Here is a 21,486-nt window from a genome sequence, read left to right on the forward strand (position 1 = left end):
GCATACGTAATCAGGTCGTTCTCCAAGGTTCTGAAAATAAAAGGAAATGGTTTCAGGCGTGACTTCAACGAAGGAATTGATAGCTAGCATATTCTAACCTCTAGAGGTGAGTCTGGTTCATCCAGGATGCTCTTTTCACTCTGTATCCGCTGCATCGTCCCTGTAGAACTGGGGTCCATTATCAGCACGTTCTGAATACCAGCTCTGCCGAACTTACAGTCACTCTTTCTGGAGTCAGTCGTCCTGCACACCTCGTAATTGTACACGTGTTGGAGAGTCCCTGTCCCCAAAGTGTCTGAGTAACGTGGTGGATAATATGGAATCACAGGGAGATTGGAGTGATACAGGATGCGAGAATGTCTCCATCTGTAGATTTTCACTGATATAATAACCACTAAACACGTGATGAAGAGGAAGGAAACTACAGCCAAAGCCAACACTAAGTAAAAAGTCAGGTTGTCATTGTACTCCTTGTCGTGTGTAAATTCAGTGAACTCAGACAGCACTTCAGGGAAGCTGTCCGCCACCGCCACATTAACAATGACTGTAGCTGAACGAGAGGGCTGCCCGTTGTCCTCCACTATAACAGTCAGTCTTTGTTTCACAGCATCTTTATCAGTTACTTGGCGGATAGTTCTTATTTCTCCATTCTGTAAGCCCACTTCAAACAGCGCCCTGTCTGTGGCTTTCTGCAGTTTATAGGAGAGCCAGGCATTCTGTCCAGAGTCCACATCAACAGCCACCACTTTAGTGACCAGATAGCCCACATCTGCTGAACGAGGAACCATTTCAGCCACCAGAGATCCTCCAGTCTGGACTGGGTACAGAACCTGAGGAGGGTTGTCGTTCTGGTCCTGGATCAGTATTTTCACAGTCACATTGCTACTGAGTGGAGGAGAGCCTCCATCCTGCGCTTTGACGCGGAAGTGGAAGTCTTTGATCTGCTCGTAGTCAAAAGAGCGCCCTGCATGGATGACTCCACTATCAGCACTAACGGACACATATGAGGAGACTGGCACTCCGTTAACAGAGGAGTCCTCCAGTATGTAAGAAACACGGGCATTCTGGTTCCAGTCAGCGTCTCTGGCTTTCACCGTGAATATAGAGAGACCTGGTGTGTTGTTTTCTACAATGTAGGCCTCATATGAGCTCCTCTCAAAGACAGGCGCGTTATCATTCACATCAGAGATCTGTAAGGTGAGAGTGACGCTGCTGGAGAGGGAGGGCTCTCCCTCATCAGAGCAGGTCACAGTTATATTATACTCAGAGGCTCTCTCTCTGTCTAATTCACTGTCTGTCACTAAACTATAGAAATTATTTGATGTCGATTTCAAAACGAAAGGAATATTGTCATTTATAAAACACTGAACTTTACCATTTTCACCTGAGTCTGGGTCTTGGATGTTAATCATTGTAACGACTGTGTTAGGATTTGCACTCTCTGATATGATAGCTGATTTAGACATTATTTTAATCGTTGGTTCATTGTCATTTATATCAACGACATCGACAATAACTTTACAAGAATCCGTTAGCCCCCCGTTATCCATTGCGCGTACATTTATCTGAAAAGTTCGTTTCTTTTCATAATCCAAATGTCCAGTTAACCTAACCTCACCACTGTCGTCATTTACATCAAACATATGTCTGACGTCATCTAACGTGTTTGTGATTGAATATGTTATTTTACCATTTAATCCGTGATCAGCATCCGACGCACTGACAGTGGTCACGATCGTGCCTTTTGCAGCATTTTCAGCGACAGTGCCTTTGTATATCGGCTGTGTAAAAACAGGTGCATTGTCATTGACATCTAACACTGTAATGAGAATCTGCATTGTTCCTGACATCTGTGGCTCTCCTCCATCTAAAGCCGTCAACGCTAAAGAAATGAACTCATTTTTCTCTCTGTCCAGAGGTTTTTGTAAGACCATCTCAACATTCTTTGTCCCATCGGCTTGGTTGTGCAGTTTAAGTAAAAAATGATCACTTGGCTTAAGTACGTAACTTTGGAGACTGTTTATACCTACATCCAAATCAACTGCTCTTTCTAAAACAAATTTGGCCCCAACAACTGCAGACTCGCTAATTCTGAATTGAATATCGCTCTTTTCGAAAGACGGTGCATTGTCGTTAATATCTGTAATTTCAACCGTTACGCTGTAAAATTCCATGGGACTCTCTAACACAATCTGAAAATGCACAGCACACGGAGTCGTATCACCGCACAACGCCTCTCTGTCTATTCTCTCTTTAATAAGGAGGACTCCTCTTTCGCTGTTCAGCTCGATGTATTCTCTGCTATCACCAGAATAAACACGAGCGTTACCCAACCTCAGCCGTTTAACGTCTAAACCTAAATCCTGAGCTATATTACCAACCAAAGAGCCTTTCGCCATTTCCTCCGGAATAGAGTAACTGACTTGGCCGAAGACTGAACTAAGAGAGAGGATCAAAATGAACACCAGTACTTGCCGTCTCATTGTTTGAAATTATCTCAGCAAACAGAAACAGCAGCCTTGTCAAATCCGTCAGAAAGATGGACAAGCATTCAAGTAAAATTTAAAGCAAAACAATCCTCAAATTCCAAGCGAATGAATGATAGTTGTGCCTCGTTGTGTATATCGGCTCCTCTACCGAAGACAATGCGATCTGCGAGTGCCCATTCTCTCTAATACATCGAAATGAAGAGGCGGTACTGCTGTAAATATACTACGACTGCAACAGACTAGGCAACAGCGGCCCATTCAGTTCAGAAAGCAAAACTGCAGAAAATGTATTGCGACAGGGGAGAGCTAGAAAAGGTTAGACAATAACGTACAAAGGTTGGAATTAAATTGGAATAGTATATCATCGTCATAATTAATAAAGTGTCTACATTATAATACAATCTAAAGGTTTAAAAATATTCAAAAGTCTCAAAAACATGCAATGTTTGGGGGAGAACATTGATTATTTTCTGTCACACTAAATTCCACACGTATAAATGATCCATGTTGCTCTCCATGGTGCTGAAAAAAAAAGACCAAACGAATTCACCAAAATGCTGGTGCACTTAAATAAAGCGTCTGGTAGTGATAAGTAATAAGAGAAGACGTGTGATGTAAAACCTTTCTAACCTCTAGAGGAGAGTCTGGTTCATCCAGGATGCTCTTTTCACTCTGTATCCGCTGCATCGTCCCTGTAGAACTGGGGTCCATTATCAGCACGTTCTGACTACCAGCTCTGCCGAACTTACAGTCACTCTTTCTGGAGTCAGTCGTCCTGCACACCTCGTAATTATACACGTGTTGGAGAGTCCCTGTCCCCAAGGTGTCTGAGTAACGTGGTGGATAATAGGGAATCACAGGGAGATTGGAGTGATACAGGATGCGAGACTGTCTCCATCTGTAGATTTTCACTGATATAATAACCACTAAACACGTGATGAAGAGGAAGGAAACTACAGCCAAAGCCAACACTAAGTAAAAAGTCAGGTTGTCATTGTACTCCTTGTCGTGTGTAAAGTCAGTGAACTCAGACAGCACTTCAGGGAAGCTGTCCGCCACCGCCACGTTATCAATGACTGTAGCTGAACGAGAGGGCTGCCCGTTGTCCTCCACTATAACAGTCAGTCTTTGTTTCACAGCATCTTTATCAGTGACTTGGCGGATAGTTCTTATTTCTCCATTCTGTAAGCCCACTTCAAACAGCGCCCTGTCTGTGGCTTTCTGCAGTTTATAGGAGAGCCAGGCATTCTGTCCAGAGTCCACATCAACAGCCACCACTTTAGTGACCAGATAGCCCACATCTGCTGAACGAGGCACCATTTCAGCCACCAGAGAGCCACCAGTCTGGACTGGGTACAGAACCTGAGGAGGGTTGTCGTTCTGGTCCTGGATCAGTATTTTCACAGTCACATTGCTACTGAGTGGAGGAGAGCCTCCATCCTGCGCTTTGACGCGAAAGTGGAAGTCTTTGATCTGCTCGTAGTCAAAAGAGCGCACTGCATGGATGACTCCACTATCAGCACTAACGGACACATATGAGGAGACTAGCACTCCGTTAACAGAGGAGTCCTCCAGTATGTAAGAAACACGGGCATTCTGGTTCCAGTCAGCGTCTCTGGCTTTCACTGTGAATATAGAGAGACCTGGTGTGTTGTTTTCTACAATGTAGGCCTCATATGAGCTCCTCTCAAAGAAAGGCGCGTTATCATTCACATCAGAGATCTGTAAGGTGAGAGTGACGCTGCTGGAGAGGGAGGGATCTCCCTCATCAGAGCAGGCCAAAGTTATATTATACTCAGAAGAGCTCTCTCTGTCTAATTCACTGTATGTCACGATGCTGTAGAAATTAGTGGATGTAGATGTAATTATAAATGGTATATTTTTATCAATTACACATCGGACCTTGCCGTTTTCTTCAGAATCAGGATCATTTACACTCATTGCAGCTACCACAGTGTTGGGACGAGAATCTTCTCCTATTGAATTTGATGATGAAATCATATTAATAATGGGACTATTGTCATTAATGTCACCTACATCAATAACCACTTTGCTTGAATCAGATAAACCACCTCGGTCAACTGCCTCTATATCAATCTCATACTTTTTGGCTTTTTCATAATCAATAGGCCCATTTAATATAAGATGGCCGTCTTCAGTAACGAGGAATAATTTGGAAATGCTGCTCATGCTATTTCCAATAACGTAGCTAACCTCTCCATTGGAGCCTTTGTCTACATCGGAGGCACTCAGTTTTGTAATGAGTGTTCCCCTGATGGAGTTTTCTTTTACATTTGCTTTGTAAATGTTTTGTGTAAAAACAGGAGCGTTATCATTAACGTCTAATACAGTAATATGAATCTGCATAGTCCCAGACCTCTGCGGTTCTCCTCCATCTATAGCCGTTAACAGTAATGATGCAAACTCCTGTTTCTCTCTATCCAGAGGTTTCTGTAAAATCATTTCGACCTTTTTACCGCCATCAGACTGACTATGCAATTTAAGCATAAAATGATCACTGGGCTTCAGTGTATAGCTCTGAAGACCATTACGTGCTATATCGGGATCTATTGCTCTCTCTAGCATGAACTTAGAGCCGATGACCGCTGACTCGCTTATTTCAAACCTTCTCTCCTCCTTTTCGAATACGGGAGCATTGTCATTAATATCTGTGATTTCGACAGTAATCGGGAATATTTCTATTGGGTTTTCTAAGGCAATTTGGAAATGCAAAGCGCAAGGCGTTGTCTGACCACAGAGAGCTTCGCGGTCTATTCTCTCCTTGATAATGAGGAGCCCTTTTTCCTTGTTAAGCTGGATGTATTCTGCACTGTCTCCTGTGTGGATGCGAGCTTTACGCGCTTGTAGTCGTTTAACATCTAAACCTAGATCCTGAGCTATGTTACCGACCAAGGAGCCTTTGGCCATTTCCTCGGGAATGGAGTAGCTGACCTGGCCGAGCACTGAACTGAGACACAGGACCGAGAAAAACAACAGTACTTGCCGGCTCATTGTTCTAACAGGCTCATCCGTCGAATCAAACTAACGTGTTCTCCTCTCTTTCGCATTCAGCTACCGCAAATAAAAATAAAATAATCCAGAAGGATCTGTTTGATCAACGATTGAAGATGATATTATTCCAACTTGATATTCCGTGCATGGTGGTTCATCTACCGTCGACTGTACGTTATGCTTCCGAGTCCTTCTCGCTTGTGAGAGGACAGGGGATGTCCTACTATATAAATATAAATTTAAACGCTAAGACGCTGGTCAACAGCGGCCCACTGAGTTCACAAGACGAAAATACACGAGTTCAAGAAAAACATGTTGCCTGTTACCTCTATGGCTGCTGTATAAACCGGCACTCAGCAAATACTATTTCTACGGTTTTATTGACAAATTGATGCTAAACAATACAGTATTTATCCCGAATGAATAACAACAATGATTGGCTCAATATAAAGGATATCATCTTCAGTGTGAACAAAGAAGAAAAAACTTTTAGGTAAAGGATGAATGCAAAGCGAGAGAAAAACAAGACATACCGTATTTTTGCTGTCCACGGTACTGAAACATTATGTCCTGTAAACGAAATCACTGAAAAGTAAAAGTGAATTAAAGTAAGTAAAGTTATCAGAATTGTAACATTCTAACCTCTAGAGGAGAGTCTGGATCATCCAGGATGCTCTTTTCATTCTGTATCCGCTGCATAGTCCCTGTAGAACTGGGGTCCATTATCAGCACGTTCTGACTACCAGCTCTGCCGAACTTACAGTCACTCTTTCTGGAGTCAGTCGTCCTGCACACCTCGTAATTGTACACGTGTTGGAGAGTCCCTGTCCCCAAAGTGTCTGAGTAACGTGGTGGATAATATGGAATCACAGGGAGATTGGAGTGATACAGGATGCGAGACTGTCTCCATCTGTAGATTTTCACTGATATAATAACAACTAAACACGTGATGAAAAGGAAGGAAACTACAGCCAAAGCCAACACTAAGTAAAAAGTCAGGTTGTCATTGTACTCCTTGTCGTGTGTAAAGTCAGTGAACTCAGACAGCACTTCAGGGAAGCTGTCCGCCACCGCCACGTTAACAATGACTGTAGCTGAACGAGAGGGCTGCCCGTTGTCCTCCACTATAACAGTCAGTCTTTGTTTCACAGCATCTTTATCAGTGACTTGGCGAATAGTTCTTATTTCTCCATTCTGTAAGCCCACTTCAAACAGCGCCCTGTCTGTGACTTTCTGCAGTTTATAGGAGAGCCAGGCATTCTGTCCAGAGTCCACATCAACAGCCACCACTTTAGTGACCAGATAGTCCACATCTGCTGAACGAGGCACCATTTCAGCCACCAGAGATCCTCCAGTCTGGACTGGGTACAGAACCTGAGGAGGGTTGTCGTTCTGGTCCTGGATCAGTATTTTCACAGTCACATTGCTACTGAGTGGAGGAGAGCCTCCATCCTGCGCTTTGACGCGGAAGTGGAAGTCTTTGATCTGCTCGTAGTCAAAAGAGCGCACTGCATGGATGACTCCACTATCAGCACTAACGGACACATATGAGGAGACTGGCACTCCGTTAAAAGAGGAGTCCTCCAGTATGTAAGAAACACGGGCATTCTGGTTCCAGTCAGCGTCTCTGGCTTTCACCGTGAATATAGAGAGACCTGGTGTGTTGTTTTCTACAATGTAGGCCTCATATGAGCTCCTCTCAAAGACAGGCGCGTTATCATTCACATCAGAGATCTGTAAGGTGAGAGTGACGCTGCTGGAGAGGGAGGGCTCTCCCTCATCAGAGCAGGTCACAGTTATGTTATACTCAGAGGCTCTCTCTCTGTCTAATTCACTGTCTGTCACTAAACTATAGAAATTATTTGATGTCGATTTCAAAACGAAAGGAATATTGTCATTTATAAAACACTGAACTTTACCATTTTCACCTGAGTCTGGGTCTTGGATGTTAATCATTGTAACGACTGTGTTAGGATTTGCACTCTCTGATATAATTGCTGATTTAGACATTATTTTAATCGTTGGTTCATTGTCATTTATATCAACGACATCGACAATAACTTTACAAGAATCCGTTAGCCCCCCGTTATCTCTTGCGCGTACATTTATCTGAAAAGTTCGTTTCTTTTCATAATCCAAATGTCCAGTTAACCTAACCTCACCACTGTCGTCATTTATATCAAACATATGTCTGACGTCATCTAACGTGTTTGTGATTGAATATGTTATTTTACCATTTAATCCGTGATCAGCATCCGACGCACTGACAGTGGTCACGATCGTGCCTTTTGCAGCATTTTCAGCGACAGTGCCTTTGTATATCGGCTGTGTAAAAACAGGTGCATTGTCATTGGCATCTAACACTGTAATGAGAATCTGCATTGTTCCTGACATCTGTGGCTCTCCTCCATCTAAAGCCGTCAACGCTAAAGAAATGAACTCATTTTTCTCTCTGTCCAGAGGTTTTTGTAAGACCATCTCAACATTCTTTGTCCCATCGGCTTGGTTGTGCAGTTTAAGTAAAAAATGATCACTTGGCTTAAGTACGTAACTTTGGAGACTGTTTATACCTACATCCAAATCAACTGCTCTTTCTAAATCAAATTTGGCCCCAACAACTGCAGACTCGCTAATTATAAATTTAATTTCGCTTTTTTCAAAGGTTGGTGCATTGTCGTTAATATCTGTAATTTCAACCGTTACGCTGTAAAATTCCATGGGACTCTCTAACACAATCTGAAAATGCACAGCACACGGAGTCGTATCACCGCACAACGCCTCTCTGTCTATTCTCTCTTTAATAAGGAGGACTCCTCTTTCGCTGTTCAGCTCGATGTATTCTCTGCTATCACCAGAATAAACACGAGCGTTACCCAACCTCAGCCGTTTAACGTCTAAACCTAAATCCTGAGCTATATTACCAACCAAAGAGCCTTTCGCCATTTCCTCCGGAATAGAGTAACTGACTTGGCCGAAGACTGAACTAAGAGAGAAGATCAAAATGAACACCAGTACTTGCCGTCTCATTGTTTGAAATTATCTCGGCAAACAGAAACAGCAGTCTTGTAAAATCCGTCAGAAAGATGGACAAGCATTCAAATAAAATTTAAAGCAAAACAATCCTCAAATTCCAAGCGAATGAATGATAGTTGTGCCTCGTTGTGTACATCGGCTCCTCTACCGAAGACAATGCGATCTGCGAGTGCCCATTCTCTCTAATACATCGAAATGAAGAGGCGGTACTGCTGTAAACATACTATGACTGCAACAGACTAGGCAACAGCGGCCCATTCAGTTCAGAAAGCAAAACTGCAGAAAATGTGTTGTGACAGGGGAGAGCTAGAAAAGGTTAGACAATAACGTACAAAGGTTGGAATTAAATTGGAATAGTATATAATCGTCATAGTTAATGAAATGTCTACATTATAATACAATCTAAACGTTTAAAAATATTCAAAAGTCTCAAAAGCATACAATGTTTGGGGGAGAACATTGACTATTTTCTGTCACACTAAATTCCACACGTATAAATGATCCATGTTGCTCTCCATGGTGCTGAAAAAAAAAGACCAAACGAATTCACCAAAATGCTGGTGCACTTAAATAAAGCGTCTGGTAGTGATAAGTAATAAGGGAAGACGTGTGATGTAAAACCTTTCTAACCTCTAGAGGAGAGTCTGGTTCATCCAGGATGCTCTTTTCACTCTGTATCCGCTGCATCGTCCCTGTAGAACTGGGGTCCATTATCAGCACGTTCTGACTACCAGCTCTGCCGAACTTACAGTCACTCTTTCTGGAGTCAGTCGTCCTGCACACCTCGTAATTGTACACGTGTTGGAGAGTCCCTGTCCCCAAAGTGTCTGAGTAACGTGGTGGATAATATGGAATCACAGGGAGATTGGAGTGATACAGGATGCGAGACTGTCTCCATCTGTAGACTTTCACTGAAATAATAACCACTAAACACGTGATGAAGAGGAAGGAAACTACAGCCAAAGCCAACACTAAGTAAAATGTCAGGTTGTCATTGTACTCCTTGTCGTGTGTAAAGTCAGTGAACTCAGACAGCACTTCAGGGAAGCTGTCCGCCACCGCCACGTTAACAATGACTGTAGCTGAACGAGAGGGCTGCCCGTTGTCCTCCACTATAACAGTCAGTCTTTGTTTCACAGCATCTTTATCAGTGACTTGGCGGATAGTTCTTATTTCTCCATTCTGTAAGCCCACTTCAAACAGCGCCCTGTCTGTGGCTTTCTGCAGTTTATAGGAGAGCCAGGCATTCTGTCCAGAGTCCACATCAACAGCCACCACTTTAGTGACCAGATAGCCCACATCTGCTGAACGAGGCACCATTTCAGCCACCAGAGAGCCACCAGTCTGGACTGGGTACAGAACCTGAGGAGGGTTGTCGTTCTGGTCCTGGATCAGTATTTTCACAGTCACATTGCTACTGAGTGGAGGAGAGCCTCCATCCTGCGCTTTGACGCGGAATTGGAAGTCTTTGATCTGCTCGTAGTCAAAAGAGCGCACTGCATGGATGACTCCACTATCAGCACTAACGGACACATATGAGGAGACTGGCACTCCGTTAACAGAGGAGTCCTCCAGTATGTAAGAAACACGGGCATTCTGATTCCAGTCAGCGTCTCTGGCTTTCACTGTGAATATAGAGAGACCTGGTGTGTTGTTTTCTACAATGTAGGCCTCATATGAGCTCCTCTCAAAGACAGGCGCGTTATCATTCACATCAGAGATCTGTAAGGTGAGAATGACGCTGCTGGAGAGGGAGGGCACTCCCTCATCAGAGCAGGTCACAGTTATGTTGTATTGGGAGGCGAACTCTCTATCCAAAGCTACCTCCGTAAGTAAACTATAAAATCCATTCATTGTGTTTTGTATTTTAAATGGAATGCCATCATTAATATTACACTTCAACTCTCCATTCCTCTCAAAGTCAGGGTCATTTACTCTTAGCATAGCAATTACAGTATTCTCAGGAGAGTCTTCTAAAATGGTGTCTGATTTAGAGAGTATTTTCAACTGAGGACAGTTGTCATTGACATCAGTGATATCAATTAGTATCTTACTGGAATCAGAGAGTCCTCCGTTGTCTATAGCCTCGATATCAATTTGGAAAAGCTTCGTTTTTTCATAATCTATTTCACCAATCAAGATAACCTCCCCTGTTTTTCTATCGATCTGAAATTGCTCGGATAATCGACGCTTGCTATTTGAAATAGCGTAGGTTATTTCTCCATTAGAGCCTCCATCTTTGTCAGATGCACTGACTGTTATAACATTGGTTCCCCTCGGGGAATTCTCGGTTAATGTTGACTTGTATACTGACTTAGTGAAAACCGGTGCATTGTCATTTACATCCAACACGTTCACAGTTATCTGCATTGTACCTGACATACGCGGCTGTCCGCCATCTAGAGCAGTTAATAATAAGGATATGTGATCCTGGTATTCTCGATCTAGAGGCTTCTGTAGAACCATTTCTACCTTTTTGCTTCCATCCGCTTGATTTTCTAATTTCAATTCAAAGTTGTTTGTTGGATTAAGCGAATAGCCTTGTAGATCATTAACACCAATGTCAGCATCGATGGCTCTCTCCAGTACAAATTTAGACCCAATAACGGCAGACTCGCTGATTTCAAAACGTTTTTCGCTCGATGCAAAACTAGGGGGATTATCGTTTAGGTCTGTGATTTCTATTGTTATGCGAAACAGTTCCATCGGATTTTCCAAAATCATCTGTAAATGTAAAGCACAGGGCGTCGTTTCTCCACACAGCGTTTCTCTGTCTATTCTCTCTTTGATAAGGAGGACACCGCTGTCTCTGTTAAGATCGATATATTCCGCACTGTCTCCCGAATGAATACGAGCTTTACCCGATTTGAGCCTTTTCAAATCCAAACCCAAATCCTGAGCTACATTACAGACTAATGACCCTTTCTCCATTTCCTCGGGAATGGAGTAGCTGACTTGCCCGAACACCGAGGTGAGAGAGAGAACCAAGATGAACAACAGTACTTGCCGTATCATTGTTTTGTCGTTGTATTCCAGTGTCGTTTTTAAAAAACTGTAATCCATAAAAATACTGTTTCAATTTCCGATCGTATCTCAAGAAATTGATCTACTAAAACTAACAGCTTTCCGTGTGCGTGAGCAGTTTTTCCATTTAAACGAGGACAGGCGGTTAGAGCATGTTTTATTGTCTACAATGTCACAGTCTAAGGGGGAGGTTAGACTTGCCAGCCCTGTCGAAGACTGCCACACTCTGGCCAATAGCGGCCCTTTCTGTTCAATATACCAAACAGCAGACTTGGTAAGGGTGATGAGAGATGCTTGTTAGTATGGAAAAACAAACCAAAACGTCATGATTATGATTAATAAAATGATAAGCAGTAGTAGTAAAATGTATTTGGCTAGTCTCAGTAAGATGTTGGTTTAGGTCTAGGAAATGAGTGTTTAAAGACAGATTTACCCAAATATATGTCGAAAGTAAAACAATTAGTAACCGTATCATCTACTAGTTTAGTGAATAGATGAAAATGTCCTTATTGGTTGAAAGTCCAAAAAAGAAAACATTAAACTACGAAAAGCAAAAAGAACTTTTACCGCGTGTGCCACATAACAAGTAAACCAGGTTATATATGAGGGAACAGCAAAAGGTAGAAGGCACGTAATAGATAGACAATAACGTCATAATTTCAAACTTTTAAGTGTTTAATGTAAGCATGGCAGTCTAACCTCTAGAGGAGAGTCTGGTTCATCCAGGATGTTCTTTTCACTCTGTATCCGCTGCATCGTCCCTGTAGAACTGGGGTCCATTATCAGCACGTTCTGACTACCAGCTCTGCCGAACGTACAGTCACTCTTTCTGGAGTCAGTCGTCCTGCACACCTCGTAATTATACACGTGTTGGAGAGTCCCTGTCCCCAACGTGTCTGAGTAACGTGGTGGATAATATGGAATCACAGGGAGATTGGAGTGATACAGGATGCGAGACTGTCTCCACCTGTAGATTTTCACTGATATAATAACCACTAAACACGTGATGAAGAGGAAGGAAACTACAGCCAAAGCCAACACTAAGTAAAAAGTCAGGTTATCATTGTACTCCTTGTCGTGTGTAAAGTCAGTGAACTCAGACAGCACTTCAGGGAAGCTGTCCGCCACCGCCACGTTAACAATGACTGTAGCTGAACGAGAGGGCTGCCCGTTGTCCTCCACTATAACAGTCAGTCTTTGTTTCACAGCATCTTTATCAGTGACTTGGCGGATAGTTCTTATTTCTCCATTCTGTAAGCCCACTTCAAACAGCGCCCTGTCTGTGGCTTTCTGCAGTTTATAGGAGAGCCAGGCATTCTGTCCAGAGTCCACATCAACAGCCACCACTTTAGTGACCAGATAGCCCACATCTGCTGAACGAGGAACCATTTCAGCCACCAGAGATCCTCCAGTCTGGACTGGGTACAGAACCTGAGGAGGGTTGTCGTTCTGGTCCTGGATCAGTATTTTCACAGTCACATTGCTACTGAGTGGAGGAGAGCCTCCATCCTGCGCTTTGACGCGGAAGTGGAAGTCTTTGATCTGCTCGTAGTCAACAGAGCGCCCTACATGGATGACTCCACTATCAGCACTAACGGACACATATGAGGAGACTGGCACTCCGTTAACAAAGGAGTCCTCCAGTATGTAAGAAACACGGGCATTCTGGTTCCAGTCAGCGTCTCTGGCTTTCACTGTGAATATAGAGAGGCCTGGTGTGTTGTTTTCTACAATGTAGGCCTCATATGAGCTCCTCTCAAAGACAGGCGCGTTATCATTCACATCAGAGATCTGTAAGGTGAGAGTGACGCTGCTGGAGAGGGAGGGCTCTCCCTCATCAGAGCAGGTCACAGTTATATTATACTCAGAGGCTGTCTCCCTGTCTAAATCACTGTCAGTCACTAAACTATAGAAATTATTTGATGTACATTTAATTTCAAATGGGATATTGTCATTTATCACACAGTTGACTTTCCCATTGGTTTCGGAATCAGGGTCATTTACACTCATTAAAGCTATTACTGTTTTGTGTGCTGAATCCTCTGGTACTGAGCCTGACGCTGATATCATATTTACAATAGGGCTATTATCATTCACGTCAATTACATCAATTATTATCTTACTTGAATCCGAGAGTCCGCCTTGATCAATTGCCTCTATATCGATGTGATAATTTTTTTCTTGTTCATAGTCTATTGGGCCATCTAGTATCACATCTCCCTCACCATTAATGTAAAATAACTTCGAAACAGTATCAATGCTATTCCCGATGACGTAGATCACCTCTCCATTTGAGCCTTTGTCTGCATCGGAAGCACTGACTTTAGTTACAAGGGTTCCTATAACGGAGTTTTCTGTAATGCTTGCTTTGTAAACTGGTTTACTAAAAACAGGGGCATTGTCGTTTGCATCCAGTACGGTAACATGAATTTGCATTGTTCCAGTCATCTGTGGTTCTCCTCCATCCTCCGCTGTCAAGACTAAAGCAATATGTTCTTGTTTCTCTCGGTCCAGCGGCTTTTGTAAAATCATTTCTACTTTTTTGCTTCCATCAGATTGAGTATGGAGTTTAAGCACAAAATTGTCACTCGGCTTTAGAGTGTATCTCTGAAGACCATTCAGTCCGATATCATGGTCAATCGCCTTCTCTAGCATGAATTTAGAGCCGATGACTGCTGACTCGCTTATTTCAAACATTCTCTCTTCCTTTTGGAATACCGGGGAATTGTCATTCATATCGGTAATTTCTACAGTAACTGGAAATAATTCCAGTGGGTTCTCTAAGGTAATTTGAAAATGCAAAGCGCAAGGCGTTGTCTGTCTGCAGAGTGCTTCGCGGTCTATTTTCTTTTTAATAAGGAATGATCCTCTTTCTCTGTTCAGCTCGATATACTGAACACTGTCTCCTGTATAAATACGAGCGTTGCCTGATTTAAGACGTTTGACATCTAAACCTAAATCTTGTGCTATGTTACCGACCAAAGAGCCTATTGCCATTTCCTCCGGAATTGAGTAGCTGACGTGCCCGAATACAGAGCTGAGGCAGAAGATGAAGATTAACAACAGTACTTGCCGTTTCATTGTTCTGTCCGAGATACGTCGCACCACTGCTCACTGCTACCGTGTTTAATTCCGTTTTAAGAGTGAGATTCCGTTATTTAAATAATGAATTGAAGAGAAAATGTTTTTATGCCCAAGATTCCAAAAATAGAATTCCAGTTTAAGATTTCCGTGGATAGGGTCTGATCTCCGAAGTGTGCTTTCTACGTATGTGACTGTGCCTCAGTTATGTGCCAGGACGATGACTAGGAGAATATGTTAGAAAGCAATTCACAACTGCAACATATTGGGCAACAGCGTCCCGATGAGTTAACATTGTGCAAGTACATAAGAAAAACGGCAAAAATGCCATGCAAATTCAAAATACGATATAAAATACACATAGCCTGCCCAACTTCCCAGAATAAAAAAATAAAAAATGTAATTAAATTCAATTCTCCTATAGGGATTCAGTCAAATGAAATAAGAAGTAGAATACTGGAAAGACGAGTCTACTACAGACAGGGAAACATGTAGATAGAGGGAGAATACAAAGAGAAACAATGTGAAATGTGTTTCATTGTCGCTTTCCAAGGTTCTGAAATTTTGCCTAACTGACGCATTCTAAGAAACTCATCAGTCTCATGCTGTGCAACAACACTTGACATAGAAATTAGCCCCATGTGACTAACCTCTAGAGGAGAGTCTGGTTCATCCAGGATGCTCTTTTCACTCTGTATCCGCTGCATCGTCCCTGTAGAACTGGGGTCCATTATCAGCACGTTTTGACTACCAGCTCTGCCGAACTTACAGTCACTCTTTCTGGAGTCAGTCGTCCTGCAAACCTCGTAATTGTACACGTGTTGGAGAGTCCCTGTCCCCAAAGTGTCTGAGTAACGTGGTGGATAATATGGAATCACAGGGAGATTGGAGTGATACAGGATGCGAGACTGTCTCCATCTGTAGATTTTCACTGATATAATAACCACTAAACACGTGATGAAGAGGAAGGAAACTACAGCCAAAGCCAACACTAAGTAAAAAGTCAGGTTGTCATTGTACTCCTTGTCGTGTGTAAAGTCAGTGAACTCAGACAGCACTTCAGGAAAGCTGTCCGCCACCGCCACGTTAACAATGACTGTAGCTGAACGAGAGGGCTGCCCGTTGTCCTCCACTATAACAGTCAGTCGTTGTTTCACAGCATCTTTATCAGTTACTTGGCGGATAGTTCTTATTTCTCCATTCTGTAAGCCCACTTCAAACAGCGCCCTGTCTGTGGCTTTCTGCAGTTTATAGGAGAGCCAGGCATTCTGTCCAGAGTCCACATCAACAGCCACCACTTTAGTGACCAGATAGCCCACATCTGCTGAACGAGGCACCATTTCAGCCACCAGAGAGCCTCCAGTCTGGACTGGGTACAGAACCTGAGGAGGGTTGTCGTTCTGGTCCTGGATCAGTATTTTCACAGTCACATTGCTACTGAGTGGAGGAGAGCCTCCATCCTGCGCTTTGACGCGGAATTGGAAGTCTTTGATTTGCTCATAGTCAAAAGAGCGCACTGCATGGATGACTCCACTATCAGCACTAACGGACACATATGAGGAGACTGGCACTCCGTTAACAGAGGAATCATGCAGTATGTAAGAAACACGGGCATTCTGATTCCAGTCAGCGTCTCTGGCTTTCACTGTGAATATAGAGAGGCCTGGTGTGTTGTTTTCTACAATGTAGGCCTCATATGAGCTCCTCTCAAAGACAGGCGCGTTATCATTCACATCAGAGATCTGTAAGGTGAGAGTGACGCTGCTGGAGAGGGAGGGCACTCCCTCATCAGAGCAGGTAATAGTTATATTGTATTGAGAAGCAATCTCTCTGTCTAAAGAGACCTCTGTAACTAAAGTATAAAATCCATTTAATGTAGTTTGTATTTTGAAGGGAATGCTACTGTCTATATTACACTCTACCTGTCCACTAGTCTCTGAATCTGGATCATTCACACTTAACATAGCTATAACAGTGTTTGGAGGTGAATCCTCTAATATGGAGTCTGATTTAGAAACAATGTTTATGTGAGGATTATTGTCATTTATATCAATAACATCAACTATTACTTTAGTGGAATCAGAGAGTCCCCCGCTGTCTACAACTTCAATATCGAGTTGATACATTTTCGCCTTTTCATAATCTATTTCACCTATTAGGATAATATCACCAGTTTTAGAATTAATCTTAAACAGTTCAGATAAAAGTCGTTTGCTGGTGGATATCAGATAGGATACTTCTCCGTTAGAGCCGATGTCTTTATCAGATGCACTTACAGTCGTTACGCTGGTGCCTTTGGGAGAATGTTCTAATATTTTTGCTCTATACAACGGTTTAGCGAATGTAGGTGCGTTGTCATTCACATCTAATACATTGACAAATATCTGCATAGTCCCTGACATCTGCGGCTCCCCTCCGTCTACACCAGTTAACAACAGTGAGATGTGTTCTTGCTTTTCTCGATCTAGAGGCTTCTGTAGAACCATCTCTACCTTTTTACTTCCGTCAGCCTGGATTTCTAGTTTTAATATGAAGTTATCAGTGGGAGTAAGTGAGTATCGCTGTAATCCATTCATCCCAATGTCAGAATCAATAGCTTTCTCTAATACAAATTTCGATCCTATCACAGCGGACTCGCTGATTTCAAAGCGTTTTTCTGCATTAGTAAAACTGGGGCTATTATCGTTTATGTCGGTGATCTCCACTGTTACACGAAACAGTTCCATTGGGTTTTCCAGAATTAACTGGAAATGTAAAGCACAAGGCGTCGTCTCTCCACATAAAGCCTCTCTGTCTATCCTCTCTTGGATAAGGAGGACTCCCCTTTCTTTATTCAGCCCGATGTATTCTACGCTGCCTCCTGTATAGACACGAGCTTTGCCTGATTTCAGCCTTTTAAGATCTAAACCTAAATCATGCGCTATGTTACCAACGACAGAGCCTTTCGCCATTTCTTCGGGAATGGAATAGCTGACCTGCCCGAGCACTTCGCTAAGACATAGCACCGAGAGAAACAACAGTACTTGCCGTTTCATTGTTCTTTCTGAGGTCGTTTCCTGCACCATTAAAACAAAAGCATCCCCAATGCAGTCAATGCGAAAGTAGATAACAGAAAACGTCCACACTTCAACTATACGAATGAACACAAGATATCCAGTTCAATAATTCCTTACAGGGCTCCTCATGAGCGCGGACTGCATATTCTGTCTTTCTCCGATGATATCCACCGTATGTACACGAAGGGGCAGGACACAGACAGAAAAAAATATCATCTAGTTAAATAGCAACGTGCTTGCCAACAGCGACCCTTTGAGTTGAAAATACAAATTACAACAAGTGATATAAAAGACAACTACTGCAAAGTTTTCTGGCAATAACGCGAAACTAAAAAGTAGGAAAAGCTGGCCAGTTATTTGACACATCCTACTGATATTTACCAACATATATAGTTTGATACTATTGTGCCTAAGTGATTTAGTAACATTTAAATTGTGCAATTACAAAAACAGTGTTTTTATTATAGTCTATATGAATAAAAGGTATGAAGACAAGACGAAACAAAAAAACACAACACATGGGTACATTCACTGCTGTCAGCAGCGTTAACTGTCGCTGTCCATTGTGCTGAATGTGAATACTGAAGCATTAGCCTAAACTACTCAGGCATTTATAAATCCTGTTTTCCAGACTGCTACTGCAGCCAACGTCCTCATGAAATGAATTTACCAATACCATGGTTATTGATTTGTATAAAAATGAAACATTGTGTTTGTTACAGTTTTCTAACCTCTAGAGGAGAGTCTGGTTCATCCAGGATGTTCTTTTCACTCTGTATCCGCTGCATCGTCCCTGTAGAACTGGGGTCCATTATCAGCACGTTCTGACTACCAGCTCTGCCGAACTTACAGTCACTCTTTCTGGAGTCAGTCGTCCTGCACACCTCGTAATTGTACACGTGTTGGAGAGTCCCTGTCGCCAAAGTGTCTGAGTAACGTGGTGGATAATATGGAATCACAGGGAGATTGGAGTGATACAGGATGCGAGACTGTCTCCACCTGTAGATTTTCACTGATATAATAACCACTAAACACGTTATGAAGAGGAAAGAAACTACAGCCAAAGCCAACACTAAGTAAAAAGTCAGGTTGTCATTGTACTCCTTGTCGTGTGTAAAGTCAGTGAACTCAGACAGCACTTCAGGGAAGCTGTCCGCCACCGCCACGTTAACAATGACTGTAGCTGAACGAGAGGGCTGCCCGTTGTCCTCCACTATAACAGTCAGTCTTTGTTTCACAGCATCTTTATCAGTGACTTGGCGGATAGTTCTTATTTCTCCATTCTGTAAGCCCACTTCAAACAGCGCCCTGTCTGTGGCTTTCTGCAGTTTATAGGAGAGCCAGGCATTCTGTCCAGAGTCCACATCAACAGCCACCACTTTAGTGACCAGATAGCCCACATCTGCTGAACGAGGCACCATTTCAGCCACCAGAGAGCCACCAGTCTGGACTGGGTACAGAACCTGAGGAGGGTTGTCGTTCTGGTCCTGAATCAGTATTTTCACAGTCACATTGCTACTGAGTGGAGGAGAGCCTCCATCCTGCGCCTTGACGCGGAAGTGGAAGTCTTTGATCTGCTCGTAGTCAAAAGAGCGCACTGCATGGATGACTCCACTATCAGCACTAACGGACACATATGAGGAGACTGGCACTCCGTTAACAGAGGAGTCCTCCAGTATGTAAGAAACACGGGCATTCTGGTTCCAGTCAGCGTCTCTGGCTTTCACTGTGAATATAGAGAGACCTGGTGTGTTGTTTTCTACAATGTAGGCCTCATATGAGCTCCTCTCAAAGACAGGCGCGTTATCATTCACATCAGAGATCTGTAAGGTGAGAGTGACGCTGCTGGAGAGGGAGGGCACTCCCTCATCAGAGCAGGTCACAGTTATATTATACTCAGAGGCTGTCTCCCTGTCTAATTCATTGTCGGTTACTAGGCTGAAGATTTTTTTCGACGTTGTTTTCATCAGAAATGGCATATTTTCTTCGATATTGCATTCAACTTTACCGTTTTCTCCAGAGTCAGGATCTTGCACATTAAATATAGTTACAACCATTCCTGGCCGAGAATTTTCTGATATTGAATTCGTTTTAGACATGACATTAATAGACGGTTGATTATCGTTCGTATCTGTCACCTCAACAATAATCTTACACGAATCTGTTAGTCCTCCATCATCACTAGCTTGTACGTGTATTTCATAGTGCTGTGCCTTTTCATAATCCAGCGTTCCAGATAAAACTACCACACCATTTTCTTCGTCGATTTGAAACATAACAGGTACATCATCCAACGTGTTTGTTATTGAGTATGATAGTTTTCCATTTGACCCTTGATCTGCATCTACAGCACTAACGGTACTCAAAATTGTGTCCTTCGTAGCAGTCTCCATTATAGTAACCTTATATACTTCCTGTGTAAATACTGGGGCATTGTCATTAGCGTCTAGCACGGAAATTTCTACTCGCATTGTTCCCGACAGCTGAGGATTACCACCATCAACAGCTGTAAGAGTTAAAAAGAGGTGATCTTGTGCCTCTCTGTCTAGATGTTTTTGCAAAACCATCTCCACCTTTTTACTCCCATCTTGCTGATTTTGGAATTTTAGATGAAAGTTGTCTGTAGGTTTCAGTGAATAACCCTGCAATCCGTTCACACCGACATCTAGATCCATTGCTCTTTCCAGCACAAATTTTGCTCCAATCACAGCCGACTCACTAATCCTAAATTTCATCTCATCCTTTTTGAAGCTGGGTGCATTATCATTAATGTCATTAATTTCGACTGTAACTGTAAAGAATTCAATCGGGTCTTCCAGCATAATTTGAAGATGTAACGCGCATGGTGTTGTCTGTCCACAGAGCGCCTCTCTGTCGATCCTCTCTTTCACAAGCAGGGCTCCTCTGTCTTTATTCAGCTCAATGTATTCTGCATTGTCCTCTGTATATATGCGAGCTTTACCCGACTTCAATCTTTTCACGTCTAGCCCTAAATCCTGCGCTATGTTACCAACTAGAGAGCCCTTTGACATTTCCTCAGGAATGGAGTAGGTAACCTGCCCAAATACTGAGTTTAGCGTAAAAATCGAAATGAACAACAGTACTTGCCGTCTCATTGTTCTGTCCGACATTTTAGATTCGACAAATACTGTAGATGCAAAAATATATTCCAAAGCGTTAAGGTCCCTCTATTACAAAGTGTTCCAGAGGAAGATTGATTATCTTCGTGTTCCTTGAATCCAAAATAAATGAATCGCAGCGCGGAAATCTCCCGGTTTCTGCAACGAAGCCTGTGTGCAGTATGGTTGTCTCTTTCTCTGTTTAATGTAACACATGATGGGGGTAGGCTCTACATTGGTCAACAGCGGCACTGAGAGTCCAAACACTTGCACTGCAGAATGCAGTAGGAGGTTCAATATGAATACATAAATACAACGTTTAGTGATTACAAAATTAATCAAACAACGCCCTACTTTTGGTGAAAAAATATATATATATATATATATATATAACTGCTCAATTTATAGATATTATGTAGAAAAATATATTGGGAGTTCAGTTTTTGCAGTTGTTATGGTATTCTTCGATTAAGAATGTAATAGAACAAAGAATAAATTCGTGTTGTAGAGTTGATCAGAAACAGTTAAATCCTAAACTGTAATCTCCTAAATAAATGCTAAATTAATATTAACTTAAATTCGGCAATACTTGCCATTTGCAAAGCAGGTGGAGCATAAGGTCATTCGTCACCATTTATGCACACACCCATGTAAATATTACTCTTTTTTCAT

The 21,486-nt window shown here is 42.6% G+C and overlaps 6 protein-coding genes across 16 annotated transcripts in view; all 6 read right to left on the reverse strand.

The window, feature by feature from the left end:
* LOC144524403 (protocadherin gamma-C5-like) overlaps positions 1 to 21,486 on the reverse strand; it is a 190,213-nt gene that overhangs the window by 42,264 nt on the left and 126,463 nt on the right. Inside the window, exon 1 of one of the 11 annotated variants that reach the window (XM_078260630.1) lies at positions 12,258 to 14,850. The exons of 8 other annotated variants lie outside the window; for them this stretch is intronic. In XM_078260630.1, coding sequence (XP_078116756.1) covers positions 12,258 to 14,639 — 2,382 coding nt within the window. In that variant the 5' untranslated portion in view covers positions 14,640 to 14,850. Of the gene's footprint in view, positions 1 to 6,143; positions 8,739 to 12,257; positions 14,851 to 21,486 lie in introns of those variants that run through there. 2 more of the 11 variants (XM_078260628.1, XM_078260635.1) reach the window with 2 other exon arrangements.
* LOC144524838 (protocadherin beta-16-like) lies at positions 84 to 2,624 on the reverse strand. Its single transcript, XM_078261352.1, has one exon. The coding sequence runs from the start codon at positions 2,481 to 2,483 to the stop codon at positions 84 to 86; it is 2,400 nt and encodes a 799-aa protein (XP_078117478.1). The 5' UTR covers positions 2,484 to 2,624.
* Positions 3,036 to 5,519, reverse strand: LOC144524839 (protocadherin beta-16-like). The gene has a single exon (XM_078261354.1). It carries the CDS (start codon positions 5,499 to 5,501, stop codon positions 3,036 to 3,038), a length of 2,466 nt encoding a protein of 821 aa, XP_078117480.1. The 5' UTR covers positions 5,502 to 5,519.
* On the reverse strand, positions 9,081 to 11,657 carry LOC144524840 (protocadherin beta-16-like). The gene has a single exon (XM_078261355.1). The coding sequence runs from the start codon at positions 11,595 to 11,597 to the stop codon at positions 9,081 to 9,083; it is 2,517 nt and encodes an 838-aa protein (XP_078117481.1). The 5' UTR covers positions 11,598 to 11,657.
* Positions 15,113 to 17,914, reverse strand: LOC144524841 (protocadherin beta-16-like). The gene has a single exon (XM_078261356.1). It carries the CDS (start codon positions 17,702 to 17,704, stop codon positions 15,113 to 15,115), a length of 2,592 nt encoding a protein of 863 aa, XP_078117482.1. The 5' UTR covers positions 17,705 to 17,914.
* Positions 18,412 to 20,962, reverse strand: LOC144524842 (protocadherin beta-16-like). Its single transcript, XM_078261357.1, has one exon. The coding sequence runs from the start codon at positions 20,824 to 20,826 to the stop codon at positions 18,412 to 18,414; it is 2,415 nt and encodes an 804-aa protein (XP_078117483.1). The 5' UTR covers positions 20,827 to 20,962.

This window comes from Sander vitreus, chromosome 10, assembly GCF_031162955.1.
Source record: "Sander vitreus isolate 19-12246 chromosome 10, sanVit1, whole genome shotgun sequence".
Lineage (NCBI taxonomy): Eukaryota > Metazoa > Chordata > Actinopteri > Perciformes > Percidae > Sander > Sander vitreus.